Source organism: Mercurialis annua, linkage group LG3, assembly GCF_937616625.2.
Source record: "Mercurialis annua linkage group LG3, ddMerAnnu1.2, whole genome shotgun sequence".
Classification (NCBI taxonomy): domain Eukaryota; kingdom Viridiplantae; phylum Streptophyta; class Magnoliopsida; order Malpighiales; family Euphorbiaceae; genus Mercurialis; species Mercurialis annua.
This window is the reverse complement of record NC_065572.1, coordinates 68,877,442-68,894,371: the sequence shown is the minus strand read 5'-3', so window position 1 is coordinate 68,894,371 and position 16,930 is coordinate 68,877,442. Positions and strand designations below refer to the sequence as shown.

General features: G+C 30.0%; 2 protein-coding genes across 2 annotated transcripts; one reads left to right on the top strand and one right to left on the bottom strand.

The window, feature by feature from the left end:
• Positions 1–2,175: 2,175 nt before the first annotated feature.
• Positions 2,176–6,134, bottom strand: LOC126672913 (uncharacterized). Its single transcript, XM_050366863.1, has 3 exons — positions 5,853–6,134; positions 5,073–5,762; positions 2,176–2,247 (listed from the first exon to the last, which is right to left on the bottom strand). Exons 1-3 carry the CDS (start codon positions 6,132–6,134, stop codon positions 2,176–2,178), a joined length of 1,044 nt encoding a protein of 347 aa, XP_050222820.1.
• Positions 6,135–11,591: 5,457 nt separating this feature from the next.
• On the top strand, positions 11,592–15,644 carry LOC126674090 (quinolinate synthase, chloroplastic-like). Its single transcript, XM_050368465.1, has 7 exons — positions 11,592–12,450; positions 12,533–12,817; positions 13,023–13,241; positions 13,344–13,523; positions 14,392–14,880; positions 14,984–15,145; positions 15,235–15,644. Exons 1-7 carry the CDS (start codon positions 11,701–11,703, stop codon positions 15,301–15,303), a joined length of 2,154 nt encoding a protein of 717 aa, XP_050224422.1. The 5' UTR covers positions 11,592–11,700; the 3' UTR covers positions 15,304–15,644.
• The last annotated feature ends 1,286 nt before the right edge of the window (positions 15,645–16,930 follow it).

Genomic DNA, 16,930 nt, shown 5'->3' with positions numbered 1-16,930 from the left:
CCAACTGCTTGTTTTGTTTCTAATATTACATCAAATAGTTAAAATTAAAAAATAAAGACTTAAAACTGCATCTAAACTACTATATGGATGAACAATTTGCAAAATTAGTTATGCTCTCTCTAGCAACCCGCAGGCAGCGTGAGATCCATAAATTTTTTTATAAACAGACATGATTATATTGAAAATTTATAAGCTGGATAAGATCGGGAAAATATTTATTTTAAAATGGATATATTTTATACTTTAAGGTTGCAAAATCATATTTTTAAATTTATAATTAACTTTTTTTATAAAAAATTATATTAGGATGGACGATTATCCAGCATCTGCTTAAGTTAGATGTAGCTAATGTAGACTTTTTTTTTTCCAAAGGTAAAACTTCCATTGATAATAATAAAAATTACAAATATGAACGGTTTCTCAACAAATTGAAAAAAAAAAACTATTCTAATATAATGATGAGAGCTGTTAATACAGTTATCGAATAAGGCTTCTTCAACCATTAAAGGTTACCCAAATAAATATGTAATTCAAATATTGAAAATACGATTTTAAAACCGCTTGAATCTTGAATCTTCAAACTTTTCAAGTTTCGTCTTCAATATAGATCCTAGTACGATCCGCTTGATCCATTGAATCCTAACTTTCCGATCTTTATCTTTAATAGATCTCATAAAAATAAATCAAACACATCTCAAAAAAAATTCTAAATAAAGATATTTATTTAATTAAAAAATATATAATAGAGATAAATAATAGTTTGGGCGGACCCATCCTTTAAAGAATCAAGATGAGAGTAAGATTTTTAACGAGAAGGAGGAGGTGAATTAAAGTTTGCTTAATTAATACAAAACTCGAATTGATCTTACTACTTTTATTAAGAGTCTGACAGCCAACGTAGACAATTGCTAGATCTACTTGTCTATCTCAATAAATCTAAGAATAAAAGTTTAGGTTTTGTTTGATTTGAGTTTTGTTTCTTGCTTATTAGAAATAAAGTTAAAATCTTTTTCTCTCCTTTGTTTGTATTTCTTAGATCCACAAGAAATTTTAGTGTTTGTTTGAACTTTAACTTTAAATTATTGTAGATCTAAGAAATAAAAAGAATATGGATTTATCTCTATTGAGTTTTATTGAAGATGAAGATCAACGATTGGAATAGTAGACTTCAATGGTTCAAGCGGTTTGATTGACAAATCGGTGCAAGAAAATTTCGAAACACCCTTCCAACGATTTCGTTGCGTTAAGTTTTGGGATCTATGTTTAGAATTATTTTTGTATTTCAATTTCTTTTACTTGTATCTTATTGTTGTCTATTATTTTGTAGTTTAATTTGTTGAAAGATCATATATAAATCTTTGTTGTATGACTTTCACTCCTTATAAGTTGAATCTTCATAATTAACTCTAATTTTTGGGGGAATAAAAAGTAGACAATTGCCTACTTTTGGCTTTTTTTAATTCTACTTTTATGTATTTAATTTTTATGATAATATAATTAGTATAATTTTCTTTTTCTTTTAAAATATTTTGGCTCGGTAGGGGCAGGCCAGGCCATATTTTTCTAGTTTAGGTGTAAATTAGTGAGCATTCAAATTGAACCACGTGCGAATAACCATCAACAACCAAAATCAGATAATTTATAAAAGAACAAAGGATCATTCAACTCCTCAATTAATCACAAAATACTCAAAAATTCACTTTCAGCAAAATCAATCAAAAGAATTGAACTTTTGCATTCCGCACCAAATCTCCTTTCTCTAGCCGCATCCCTATGTGTAAAATACACACCATTACAAAATGACAAAAAATTCAAAAAAAAAAATTAATATTTATTTCATTTATCAATTAACAATTAATAATTTTAAATATTTATCATAGCTCTTAAATTTTTAATAATTTCAAAATTATAATAAATTTCAAATAAAAATTTAATTTTTTTATATATTTTAGTGGCAGCAACAAATCATCATCGTCATTTTACTAGTGGCTTCTAGGATCTCCTGCTTGCGGCAATCTTTCCACCGGCAGGAGCAACCAGATTACCACTTGCAACAACAACTACTTTGTTAGCGGCATCAACCGGATTATTACACGATCTTTTCGCCAGAGGCAGCAATCAGCTCTTCACCGGTGGTTTATTTATTTTCAACCGACAATATCCAGCTAATGACGATTATGCCTTCTTAACAACAACCACTTCCTCTTGTCTGGTGGCAGCACCTCCATCTTCTCCGACGGTGACCACCTTTTTAAGGACGAAAACTGAGTCTCACCTACAACGGCAATCAAGCCTTCATCGGCAATGGTGGTTTTTATTTCACATGTGGTAGGGGTTTTAGTTAGATTAGTTAGGAGTTTAATTATTATTAATAAGAATTAATTTTTTTAATTAGATGTTATGCTCTTTCTTTTTTCAAAGGGATGAATATAATATGAAAATGAAAAAAAAATTGAGTTTACTTAACTGACTTTGTTGAAAATGATTTTTTGATATTCTGTACTAAATTAAAGGGGTGAAGTGATCCTTTGTTCATTTAGAAAATGAATAATTGTATGATTCCAATTTTGAGAAGCAAATTCAGAGCAGAGCATCATTAAGTAGCAAATCGATTCCCTTTTGTTTTTGTCTCCTAACACTTAAGCAGCTTATAACACCACCCTCATGTCCACACTATCTATCGTGGGCTCTCATCATAGTGCATAGATATTTTATATATAATGATGGCAATAATTTTCCAAAGATTAAACAATTATTCACGCCCATTATTTTGAGCACAGTAATCATTTATTGGTACACCAACTTTTTTTTTCTCTCAACTAACTTTTTTTTCGTAAAACCAGCATGACATAAATTTTCCTTATGATATATGAACATTATATTCAATTTATGATGTAAACATTCTCTCTTTCATGCTTTGTTGGGTAATTTTTGTTAAATGAATAATTATATCCCATATCAAATAATGAAGAGAAAAATCAAATTATTTTAAATTTAAATTAGTGATATTCATCTTAATTTAACTGATTAGAAATAAAATTTAAATAATTATTTGTTATTTGACATTTGACATTTGACTTAATATTTTTATGATTTTTAGTCATCTAGAATGATTTTACAAGGGAAGTTAGACCTATTAATAAACCCGTACTTCAATATCTAAACTGCGATTGAATTAAAAAAATACAATAAATATGTTATTAGTAGTATTTTCTCAAATTCATTTAAAAACTAAACTTTTAATATTTCCAATTTAATTTGTTTTTGTCACTCTTCTTATTTAATGGTTGAACATAATGTATAAAATAATTATGGACTAAATATAATTCTGAAATTTTTAATTAAAAATATTAATTACATTTTCTTAAAATGTATATAAGTTAAAATGATAATGTTTTTCTTAAATACTCGGAGTAATTATTAAACTTTACAGTCCCCCAAAGTAGAAGGTGGAAAATTCTTTAATCAATTGCGGATCTATACATTGTACAAGATGGAAAAAATTGATAGAGTGTAAATTTAAGGTTTAATCACTCAAAAGCCCCCACCTTTAAACGTTTTAGCAATTGCACCCTGACATAGAAAAATCCTCTCAGAATAAATGTAAAATACAAAATAAATATAAAATAAATAATTTATATTAAAAAAATAGTATAAAATATGGAAAAGGAATAATTATTTTACAATAATATTTTTATTAATAATAATTAATTAAACTAAATATATATTAAAAATAAAATATAAATTAAAATAAGTTTAAAATATTCAAATTTAGGAATTAAAAGGGATAATTCAACAAGTTTAGAGGTCTGATAGGTTAAATAAAAAATTTAGAAGTCAAGTAGGTAAATTAGTACAAGTTTAAGGGTCAAATGACGTATTAAGTCATTTTATTTTCTACCAAAACTTTATTTTTCTGTCATGAAGCGTCAATTTTTGTTTGCATACACACGCCAAAGTCAGGTGAACGAGTATGAGTTAAACATTTACATACTATTAAATTTAGAGGTCAAAAGAGATTATTTAATAAATTAAAAAGTTTGATATGTTAATATTAAATTTAGAGATTAGACAGATAAAAGGGTAAAAGTTCAAAAGTTAAATTATGTATTTAGTGTTTTGTAATTCATGTCGAAGGTGAGGGACTTTTGGAGCCTTTCTCCGGCGTTCTAAGAACGCGCCTATAAAAATAATCACGTGGATATTGTTTTCATTTAATATTCTGATTATGATGAAGCTATGAAGCACGGAAACTTCGACAAAGTTGTGTGTCCCGTTTCAGAAACGTTTCAGAAACCGGAAACTCATAAGGAAACGTTTCGGACCGTTTCCATAAATAAAAAAATTGTATAATTATAAAAAACTTAAAATATCCTCAATAAATAATTTTTATGAATCAATTACCCAATTTTTATTATTTACTTTATCTATAATATAGCTTATTTTTTTATTTTTGTTGGATTTAATTATGTTTGATTTATTTTATTAATAGATATAAATATATAAATAAAATTTAATATATATAGCATTTTATAATTTCTAATATTATAAATATATCCTTATATTTTTATTATTTACACGTTTTCCCCACGTTTCGTGTCCTTTATTTTAAAAATCTACTGTTTCTCCGTGTCCGTTTCGTATCGTTTTCGTTTCCCGTTTCCGTTTCCGTGCTACATAGTGATGAAGCAGTGAAGTGCCAACTATGCTGTGAATGCCAATGCGAGTCCTCTCATTAATATTAATAAATACTCCTTCTGTTCTATTCTAATTGAGAAAATTTCCATTGTATATTATTTAAGAAATTTTAGTAACCTTATTTTTATATCCTCATATTACATTTTTTTTAAGTAAAAGGTTGGAGTCGAGAAATTAGATTTCTCGAGCCAAATAATATTAAAATAAAAATAAAATGTTTGATACAAAATTAAACTAAATAATTCAATAATGAATAAAAAGAACTAAAGCTAAAGAAAATCTCAACATCAGATCATTGTTCGGAAATAGGATCTTCTCACTCTTTATAAATTTAGCTTTACTGGTTTCTTGGAGATTCTTTTAGAGAGATTTACCTTAAATTTTTTCTGGTGTTCCGAATTTTTTCTTTGAACTGTAATCCAGTATTCTTCTTCTTGCATATTATTTGACCAATCCTGAAAACCAACTGTTTCAAAACCTTTGTCGATATTTGCATTTAAATTATCTGAAGTATCCTTTGAAGAATCTGAATCAACCAAATCTTCCCATCTCTGAGGAATCAACGTACCTTCATGAACAGAAATCTCCTTTGATATTACAGTTCTAGAATCACCAGTTAAAAGCTTCCCTACCTTATTTAAATTTTCACTTACAGAGACAATTTCTGCTTTTTTATGTGGTTCTACTGTTGTCTCCTTGTTTAGCTCTGGAACAGAATTAACTGGGGTGGAACATATACCAGTCTGTAAATGTTTGAAAACATGTTCAATAGGAATATCCTCATTATTTTGATGTTTTTGTTTCCAAATCTTTGCTTGAACTGCAGGTTTATCAATAGAAACATGCTCAGCCTGCTTTCTATTTAGTCGACAATCTCGGGGGTGATGACCAATATTAGAACAACTTGTACAAAAAAGTGGAAGATTTTCATAAATCACTTCAATAAAGAAATTCTTGCCTACTGTTTCTATAAGAAGATTATCTAGAAGAGTCGAACAAAGATCAATGTCAATTAAGACTCTAACATAATGACCAAATTCTGTGGCATTCGTCGCGTTGTCAATCTTCAAGGGGACACCAATACCTTTAGCAATTGATGATAAAATCTTTGGATGCCAATATTCCCTAGGTAGTTTATGTAATCTAACTCATGCCTGAGTGTTTGTCGATTTTTGAGCTGAAGAATCAAAATCCGGACTCCAATGCTGAAGACGAAGAATCACCGGTTTCAACATAATAGCACCATTACTCCAAACTGAATTCTTTTCCGAAATAGAATTTAAAATCACATGGTAATAACCCCTTCCTAGAGATATCAATTTCCAATTAGAAGTAATTCTCCAAATATCTGTCAATTTTTTCCTTAGATCTACAAGTTTCCAAGGGGATTCTCCTTTAGAGAGAATTATACGGCCAATAAGAGCATTCTGACACATTGCAATCTGTTAATCATAAATTTCTTGATCAATTTTAATAGCAAGAAAGCCTCCTTTATTCACAGGAATAGAATCATCTGAAGCCGGTATTAACTGAATATTTTTAGAGACTGTAGCCGAATAAGATGGCTTTGGTGGAGGTATTATAGAGAAAGAGAACGGGTCTTTGTGGCTATAATAATCCATAATGAAGAAAAAAAAGGAAAGGGAATACGGAGATCAAAAAGTTACCTATGAATAGAGGACTCCACTGAAGATAGCCGCCCTTATATTATATTAAATGCTTCACCATTTTTTAGAAAAATGCTTTTGAAATTCATTAATTGGTGAGTGTAAAAAAAAGAGGTAATTAGACAGTACACCGCCAAAACCATAAATATTCTCAAGATTACGACGCGGGTTGCTTTGTTGCAAAAATATGGTATAGTTCAATTTCTTTCAATTTCTGTGCTTTTGTTTTCTAATTTTACAGTTAATAAAATTAATAAATACGATTAGCAGAGATTCTTGCCCTTCTTCGACGGCGCCCGCTTTCCCCGTTTCTGTCGCGGCAGCTCATGCTGTTTCTTCTCCATTTGGTTGTGTAAATTCAGATAATCCAGCAGATATTTCACCTATGTCCGACTTCAAATCTCCGAAGTTGTACAGTGACTGAAATTTACACTTCTGCAAATCGGCGCCGCTCATTACGGGCCACGGTTCTAGAAAAGCCTATTAAAAACCGTCAAAAGCTTGAATTTTTGAATTACCCACTAACCACAATCACCAACTTTTGCATCAAGAATCACCTAAAAGAGTTTTTATCGAAGACCCATTTTGGATTTCAGCTATTTTTTTCAAAAGTTTTATAAAGTAGCTAATAAAGAGGTGAAATTGGAGTTCAAAATTATTGAGAAACGAAGTATAATTTGTTGAGGAGGCAAATTAGAGAAGAGACTGAGGCATGGGAGGGAATGGTGGAGGAATATAAGGGTTTAGTGAAGGAAATGTTGGCTCCTAATTTGCCTTATGTTAAAAGCTTGTTTTGGGGTTGGTTTGAACCATTAAAAGAAGCTATAGAATTTTCAAAGGTCAAAGAAGCAGAAGGCTGCAATACCACTATTCAAGATCCTTAATTCATTAATAAACAAATTACTGTTTAGCATCTCTTTTTTATAGGTAATTGATTATCGGATACCTAAACTATCACTCCTTTTATAGATGGCTGTAAATTTTATATTTTTCAATTTAATTACTAAAATTTAGTTTCTTTTATATATCGGTAGTAAACCGATAGTTAACTGTTAGTAAATTGATTTTTTTTTTTGCAAACTGATAGTTAGTAAACTGTTAGTAAACTAACTTAACTTTTTTAGTAAACCATTAGTAAATTTGTTTTTAATTAAATCTAGAGTAAACTAATTTTTATTGTAAAATAAAAATAATAAAGTTGAAACTAATTTAATACATTTTTTATAATTCTGTTGGTAAACTGATTGTAAATTAAGTAATAGTTCATTTTAACATTTTATAATTTAGAACTAAAAAATAATAATTTGATTTTTAAGTAAACCGATAACAGACTGTTAGTAAACTGTTAGTAAACTTATAGTGAACAGATTTTTGGTAAACCGTTAGTAAACCGTCAGTAGACTGAAATCGTATTTTTGCAAATAAAAAAAGTATTTTTATAAAAATATTTAGTCAAACCGTAAATTTTAACTAATTTTGGTCAAAAGGTATTGTTGAGAATATTTTGGTGTTTTATAGGTATTTGTCTAAAAATCCCTAAAAAAAAGTAGTGTGAAAAATATTATATAAGTATAAGTTTTTAATTAGAATGGGACACCTAAAATAAAAAATTTGGTCAATAAAATAGAACGGAAGGAGTATGATATTATTCTAAAGCCCCACAAACACATCTCACAAATAATTCAACCAAATCAATGACCCATCACTCCCGCCAAAAATATCACCTTATCTTTGTACACTGCAATTTTCTTTTCCTTTTCTTTAGCAGATTATCAAAAATACTCTTGCATCCAATCATAATTCACAATTATGTTTATCATGTTTCAGGATCAAATGATACAATTTTAATATCAGTATTATATTAGAATTTACGGTCATTATTAAATTTCAGTAATATGATCCCATTTTATCTTTTCAAATATCTTAGTCTCCATTTTAAAAAAATCTAATAATTTAGTCCGTTACTTTTTAGCATCTCCTATGTAAAATTCCAACGTAATATTTCAATAATTTATATCTTAAAACAAGAAGGATATAAATGTAAATTATAATAAATATCGGGTATTAAAATATACAGTCGACTCTCTAATAATTAATATATATGGTGGATCAAATTAATTAATATAATTAGCAATCTCACTCTTTTTTAGAGAGTTTTTGTGTCAGAGAAGCTAATTTGAGCTAAAACGCAAATTTTGGATCTATTTGTATTAAAAGTGTTGAAATGATTCATTTGATATTTCGTGTCAAGTTGAGGGGGTAAATTGATCCTTCCTTTAATATAATAATTAATTAGATTATATGCAAATGCACGAGCTTACTATTGGTAAATGTATAGTACATGACTACTACTTGTTTATTGCGTTGTTACTGTATAAGATTTACTACTTATTAAAATCTTGCTAACAGAAAGAGAAAAAGGTCAAATAAGCTTTTTTGGCCCTTTATATTTGAAAAGGTCTTAAAACACATTTAATGTTTTTAAAAAGCTCAAATAAGAGCCTCTCTTTTTAACACTGTTTGCAAAACCGTCAATTCTTAGGTGAATCTGACGTGGCTTTTTAAATCTAATGTGGTTCAAATATGCCTTTAATGTTTGACCTGCGGTTCAAATATGTCCTTCAAGTATAAAAATGTTCAAATATGTCCTTCAAGTATAAAAATGTTCAAATATGTCCTTCAAGTATAAAAATGTTCAAATATGTCCTTCGTTAATGAAAAGATTCAAAAATATTCTTCATGTATGAAAAAGTTTAAATACGCCTTTTACGTATGAATAGGTTCAAACACGCTTTTCATGTATGAATAGGTTCAAATATCACTACTAAGGGTGAGTAAAATTATTGATCGACCAAATTGATAACTTTCGGTCGGTTTGATTATAAATTTGGGTTTAGTTGATTCATTTTTGAAAAAAAAATATAGTTTTTTAATTTTTAGTTCGATTTCAAATTTGAATTATCCAAATTAATCGAATAAGTTGATTTTAAAAAAAAAAAAAGAATTCTTAAATTTTTGTCAATTTTAACCGAAACAGCTGAATTACTGCTCTACTCGATTAGTTTGATTTTGAATGTTTTTCTTTGTTTATTAGCTTGATTCAATTTCGATGAGAATTTTTTATTTGTTTGGCCTTAAACTTATATTACTTGTGCATGAGATGACATATTGAAGCCTTAAAATTTATCATTTGATAATAACAATGTCATCGAGTAGTTTCTAATTATAAAAATACGATCAATTTCGAGGTTAATTTGATTTTATAATTACGTTCGAAACTTAACTCAAACTCGACAAAATATTATTTTGAAAGTTCGAGTTCAAACTCGATTGAATAATTGAAACTTAAACTCGATTCGACTTGATTATTTGTACAAATATTTAAAAATTAATTATTATGAAAAAATAAAAACATTATTGTGTTCATATATAGAATAGTAAAGAATATTTTTTTTACTAAATCTCGACTAGGCTCGCGGGCTTATCGAACATAATATTTTAATGCTTAAATTGAATTTGAACCTTTTTATACATAATTACATATTTGAACCTTTTTATACATTAAGGGTATATTTAATTTTTTTTTATACGTAAAGGGCTATATTTGAACTGTTTCATACATGAAGGATATGCTTGAACCACATGTCCAATATTGAGGGCATATCTGAACCGTCTCAATTTCAATAAACCACGTAAGTTTCCACTTAAGTAAGAATTGACGGTTTTTAAAACAGTGTTAGTAGGAAAGACTTATCTGAGCTGTTTTTTAAACGTTATGTGTGTTTTAGCACCTTTCCAAACATAAAGGGCCAATAAGGATCTCAAGTCAAACATGAAGGGCTCATTTGACACTATTTCCTAATAAAGACAAGAAAGAACAAAAGGTCAATGTGCCCCCTGAACTTGTAACTCGGGATCATTTAACTCAATTTAAACTTGTTTGAGCAACTAACCCCAAAACTCTTAATTTTTGGGTTAAATTACCCCATATTTATATTTTTTTGCAAAAAGATAAGTTTACAATAATTTTATCGTAACAATTAGTGAACTTTTTAATTCTTTTTTCGCATCTCTCACCTTCAATTTGTGTTTTGCGCGTTTTAAAAATATAATTTTAGGGTAATTTTACCCAGAAATGAAAAGTTCTGGAGTTAATTGCTTAAATAAGTTAAAATTGGATTAAATGACCTGTGTTGTAAGTTTAGGGGCGCGTTGAGCCTTTGTTCAAATAAGAAAGTTCTGAATTTAGCACGTGAAGGAATCAAACAATATATAACATGATTTTAATAATTGGATTAATACACCATTTTTTAAGGAGTATTATTACTATTGTTTTATGGCTTTATATGTTCACGAGGTTGGCTTCAAAACTTCAAATAACATATGTTAATGATTCTAAAAAACAAAAAAATAAGTAAATAAATACGTTAGCTGTTCAAATGTCGTGTGCTATATATTTCTTTTTTTGACAAAGACTGTCGTGTGCTCTAGATCCATGTTATTTCAGTGAAAACATATTTTTATTTATCCAAAAATTGTTCATGTAATAACGAATAATGCTTAAATCCATATTTAATTGATCAAATTAGTTACAAATTTATGGATTGAATTTCTTTTAGCATTTATAAATGGAAAAATTCTTGCTAGATCGTATTTATGTCCGATATAAATAGAAGATAGAATGATAATAACAAATTATAAATTATATTTAGTTTATGAAATGGATACGCAATACGATAAATATTATATATAAAATGAATATTTTAATTATAAAAGAAAAATAATTATTTTTTGTTTCAGTTCGTATAGCATAAATTTACGAAGTTGTTATTTTATAGTTTTATGGAATGAATAGTGTCGTAGGCAAAGACATACATATGAATATAAATAAACGGAGTCGAACTGAGTTTCGAAGTGTTCATATTCAACTCGTTACATTATCAAAAAAATTATGCTCGGTTCATATTCAGCTCGTGTTTATTTAGTTACCGTATTTTACTAGGAAAAAAAAAGAACACATGGCGAAAATAAATAAAGTAATAAAATTTGTTAAATTAATTAATGACTCTGAGTGGCACCAACTTCACTTGCTCTGTGTTTCTGTTCTAAATTGACCACCTTCCTCTCATCATCCTCTCTTTTTTAATTTTCTCAATTTAAAAATTGGTGACCATGATTTCTCTATTTCTCCACACTCCACTCTATAATTTATATATATATACACGTATCCCCTCATTCATATCATCCACACCCCATCTCCTCCTCCACCATTATTCACGCATTTTAAGACTCCTCATTGCGACATTTTCACAAACACCTTCATACCAATTCTTCAATGGAGTCCTCTGCAACTCTTTCTCTCAAATTGTCTTCTCCTTCCTCTTCTCTTTTCTCCCCCTCGCAAAACCCTTCTCCGAAACTCAATCCTTTTCCATGTAAAACCATCAAATACCCTTCATTTTCGTTTAAATCAATCAAGTGTAGCAGTCTGGGTTCTAGTAATTCTAAAAATAATGATTCTAAACCAAATTTCGCTCTCTCTGCTGTCACTTCTTCATCATCATCCACCACAGAGCATGTGGCTGTGAAGCTTCAGAATTTGATCTCTGAATTCCAATCTTTTTCTGAACCAGCTGATCGTTTGAAGCGTGTGCTTGACTATGCCTCTACTATCCCTGCTTTCCCAGACTCGTCTCGGGTCGATTCTAACCGGGTTATGGGTTGCACTTCTCGTGTTTGGCTTGATGCCCAGTTGGATAACAATGGGAAGATGAGATTTTTAGCTGATAGTGACTCTGATGTTACTAGAGGGTTCTGTGCTTGTTTGATATCTTTGCTTAACGGAGCTGCTCCTGAGGAAGTTCTGAGTGTTTCTACGGAGGATTTGTCAGCCTTGAATGTTGGGTTGCCTGGTGGAGAGAGGTCTAGAGTGAATACGTGGCATAATGTGTTGGTCAGCATGCAAAAGAGAACCAAGAAATTGGTTGCTCAAAGAGAAGGGAGAAAGGATTTTGATGATTCGTTCCCTTCTTTGATTATTAATTCTGAGGGTATTCAGGCTAAAGGAACTTATGCTGAAGCTCAGGTTAGTGTGATAAAGTTAGATAATTTTGGTAAATTCTATTGCCATTTTTGTAATTCTATACTGATGGATATTTGTTTGATAGGCGAAATTCCTGATGCCGGATGAGTCCAGGATACAAGAACTTGTTAACGCGTTAAAGGAAAAGAATATCGGTGTTGTTGCTCATTTTTACATGGACCCTGAAGTTCAGGGTGTTTTAACTGCTGCTCAAAAGCAGTGGCCTCATATTCAGATTTCTGATTCATTGGTTATGGCTGATAAGGCTGTGAAGATGGCTCAATCTGGATGCAAATACATTGCAGTCTTGGGTGTTGATTTTATGTCTGAAAATGTGAGGGCAATTCTTGATCAGGCTGGCTATGAAGAGGTAATACTAATCTTCCTATTTAATGTCTCTGATGTTACTGCTACTCGTCATATTTTGAACTTATAAAAATAAAGGAATGTGCTTTCTTCATTTGTTGCTTATATAAATCAGACTAAGTGTGTTGGATCCGATGTAGATTCTACTTCAGGTAGTTGAGAAAGTATTATTTTAGTAATATGTATGAAAATGTGATATCTGGATGCAGGTTACTGTTTATAGGATGTCAGATGAACGGATCGGTTGTTCTTTGGCAGATGCTGCATCTAGCACTGATTACATGAATTATCTTGAAGCAGCTTCTGAAACGCCAAACTCTTTGCATGTTGTCTATATTAATACTTCACTTGAGACCAAAGCTTTTGCTCATGAGATTGTGCCTACAGTCACTTGTACTTCTTCTAATGTTGTGCAGACTATCTTGCAGGTCAGTGTTAACAAAAGAATCTTCATCTTTTTATATATACTGTGCATATTCCTGTGTTAGAGCGCTTAATCACAAGTTTCCCTCTTTGTCCTTCATCCACAGGGATTTTCTCAAGTTCCAGATTTAAATGTGTGGTACGGGCCTGATTCTTACATGGGTGCCAATATTGCCAAATTGTTTCAACAAATGACATTGATGACTGATGATGAAATTGCTGAGGTGCATCCAGATCATAATAGAGAATCCATCAAATCGCTGCTACCTCGCTTGCATTATTATCAGGTGATTTCTCTTTTTGATTCTCGGAAGAGCTAAGGTGGACAAAAAGTTACTTATTATCACGATTTATGCAGCAATGATTTTAGGTTTTATTAGGATTTCTAGGTATTAGTCTGATTTATTGCCCAAAGTTCGTTTCCATTCATTTGGTTATGTATTTTTCTATTATAATTGATTTTGGTATAGTAGTTTAAAGAGATAGGACAAGATGGAAAACACATACAGTTGCATAAGCAGCTTTTAGATTGTCTAGCTCACCGACTGACATTTGACCATTGTTTTAGCAAAGTTTTATAGTATCTTGCTCAGTAATTGCACTTTGAGAAATTAAATTTGCGTGAGACTCCAGAATTAGAAGGAGTTGGAAAAATTGTTTATAGTTCTGCATCACCTTGTGGTGCTTGATTCTCATAGTTTCAAGAGCTTTTGGAATTAGGAGGACGACCTATTAGTCCAAACATTTCTTCATATCTTAAATTTGTAATTGGATTAGAATGAAGCCTAAAGATCAATCTGTCTCTCAAACACATATACGAACACACATATGCGCAATCCCTAACAGATTTTAGTTATTGGATTAGGATTTTGAGAGAACTATGCTAGATGATGTGTTCAATACATATAAATCTTGTTCCACATATGGAATTGCCTTGTGCAGTTATTTCAGTTGTTGCTTGATAAGAGTCACTGCAAGCTTACTGTTGCATAAGGTCTACCATTTCTTTTTTTCTTTTTTTCCGTTTTGTTCGTATCTGCCATAATATGAAGCTGAGTGCACATAATGAAACTATTTTTTCTAGTTCTTTTCTGGGTTAATTTTCTAAATCTCTTTTGTTTACCAAGTACTGACAACAATGGATTTATGTATCAGGACGGAATGTGTACAGTTCATCATCTTTTTGGACATGAAGTTGTGGAGAAGATAAATGAGATGCATTGTGATGCTTTCCTAACTGCTCATCTTGAGGTCCCCGGAGAAATGTTTTCCTTGGCCATGGATGCAAAGAAGAGAGGAATGGGTGTTGTTGGTTCCACTTCGAACATATTAGATTTTATAAAAGAGAGAGTTCAAGAAGCTCTGGACAGAAATGTCGATGATCATCTCCAGTTCGTCTTAGGAACAGAATCAGGAATGATCACTGCAATTGTCGCAGCAGTTCGGGACTTATTCAGTTCTGCAAAGGCTTCTGGGGGACCAAAAGTTAATGTTGAAATTGTCTTCCCAGTGTCATCAGAAGCCATGACAAGTAATCCTTCTCCAACAAAAGCAGGAGAGTTCGTGTTGCCTGTCGTACCTGGAGTTGCAAGTGGGGAGGGATGTTCCATTCATGGAGGATGTGCTTCATGTCCATACATGAAGGTTAGTAATGTTTTTTCTATTAGACTTTGAGCCTAAGTTAATCAAATCTATCATAATTTATAAATTTCTTTGATCATGACTTGAAATTTCTGTCTTCCACCAGATGAATTCTCTTCAGGCTCTTCTAAAAGTTTGCCATAACCTACCTGATGAGAAAAACACCCTTGCTGCCTACAAAGCTGATAGATATAAGCAGCCAACTCGAAGTGGAAAATCAATTGCAGAAGTTGGATGCGAACCGATTCTGCATATGAGACATTTCCAGGTAAGCATCTTCGAATCTTTAGATCAAGTTCATGTTCTAATACGGCGAATTTTGAGATCTTAGACCAACTCTTTTTATTCAATCTGCAGACTACAAAAGAACTGCCAGAGAAGCTTGTCAATCAAGTTCAAACGGGAAGCTTACATGGCAAGGCCTGAATGAAAAAGCCGCCTCGTAGAAGTTGAAGTGAAGCTAATGTATGGCTGGCTAGAGCAGACATGAAAATGGTTCTTAGTTTTCTCCTTGGAATGAAGATTTTTCATGTCAGCATTCTCTTGCATTATAGAAGTGAGGTTTTACCTATATGTACTTGGTATTTAGTATAGTTTGGTATTACTATTTTTGTACCCTTTTTCTATGATAATAAAACAGGCACAAGAATCCAAATTTCTGACAGATTCTTGTGCTGCTGTAAGTGCATCATAATGGTTCTTCATGGTTTCCTCTTTGAGCTCTTCATCAAATATATAATGAAAATAAAATGGTGTTTGTTCACGAACTTTTGTGTGTACAGTACATGCTTATGTTATTTGTTAATTGCCATCAATTTCAAATTCTAATCACTAAGCACAGTTCACTATTTGATGAATTCCCATATTTACATGAAAGCAAACTTTACATAGCCATGACGACTAGGGTGTGCAAAACCGAACAATCTACTAATCAAACAAATTTAACCGATAAATTTGATTAAACTCAATTTAGATTTATTTAAAAGTTTGATTTTTTGGTTTGATTTAGATTTGATGTTAAAAAAAATTAGTTCAATTTTGATACAAATCAAACAGAAAAAATCATACGGAACGGCTTGTTTGTATTCAGTTGATGTATTTAAAATTTTATAAAATAATTTTATATGATTTGAATCAAATTTGAGAGAAAGCCGGAGAAAGGGAGGAATGAGAATGTAGCAAAAACTTTACTCAACGATTTAACTTGCTTAATTCGTTTTAGAATATTTTTGAAACTTAACTCTTCGAAACTTAACTTTTTTGAAACTTAATTTTTCGAAAAATATATTTTTCGGAAAGTTAACTTCACATAAAATTTAATATAGGTAACTTGTTTTATTTTTTATTTCTCATAAATACAAAATTAACTTTAATATAATATAACATTTTTTTATTGAAATAAGTAAGGAAATGCCAACGAGTTGAATGCGATGGACAACAAACTATTTTTATTTTTTATTTCTCATAAATACAAAAAAAAATTAATATAATATATCATTTTTTATTGAAATAAGTAAGGAAATGCCAACGAGTTGAATGCGTTGGACAACAAACTATTAAGGTCGTGAGTTCAATTCGTCACACAAACGCTCCCTCTCCCCAATTATAAAAAAAGTAAGGAAATAAGGACTTATTATATTAAATAAAAGTATTAGTAAAAAAATAAAAAATAATAAAAATCCATAACATTATGTTAATCTCATAAAGATAGATAAAATTGTGATTTTAGATATTCTAAAATATAGATAAATTTACTATTTTAATTTAAATAGTTAAATTGAAAACTTAAATTGATTTTTATTAATTTTAACTGTTTTTATTTTATTTTTAATAGTCATTGATATTTGATAATCACTATATTCAATTATAATACTAAAATTAAGTTTATTTTTTCAAGATATATTGTTAATTTAAAAAGCAATTGATGTCTTTAAAATATACGAGTAATGTTATTGAGAATATTTATATACATAAATTTAAAATATAATAATAAAAACATTAATTTAATTTAGTTCTTGTACACTTAAATTTTGTCTAATTTCATTGAACATAA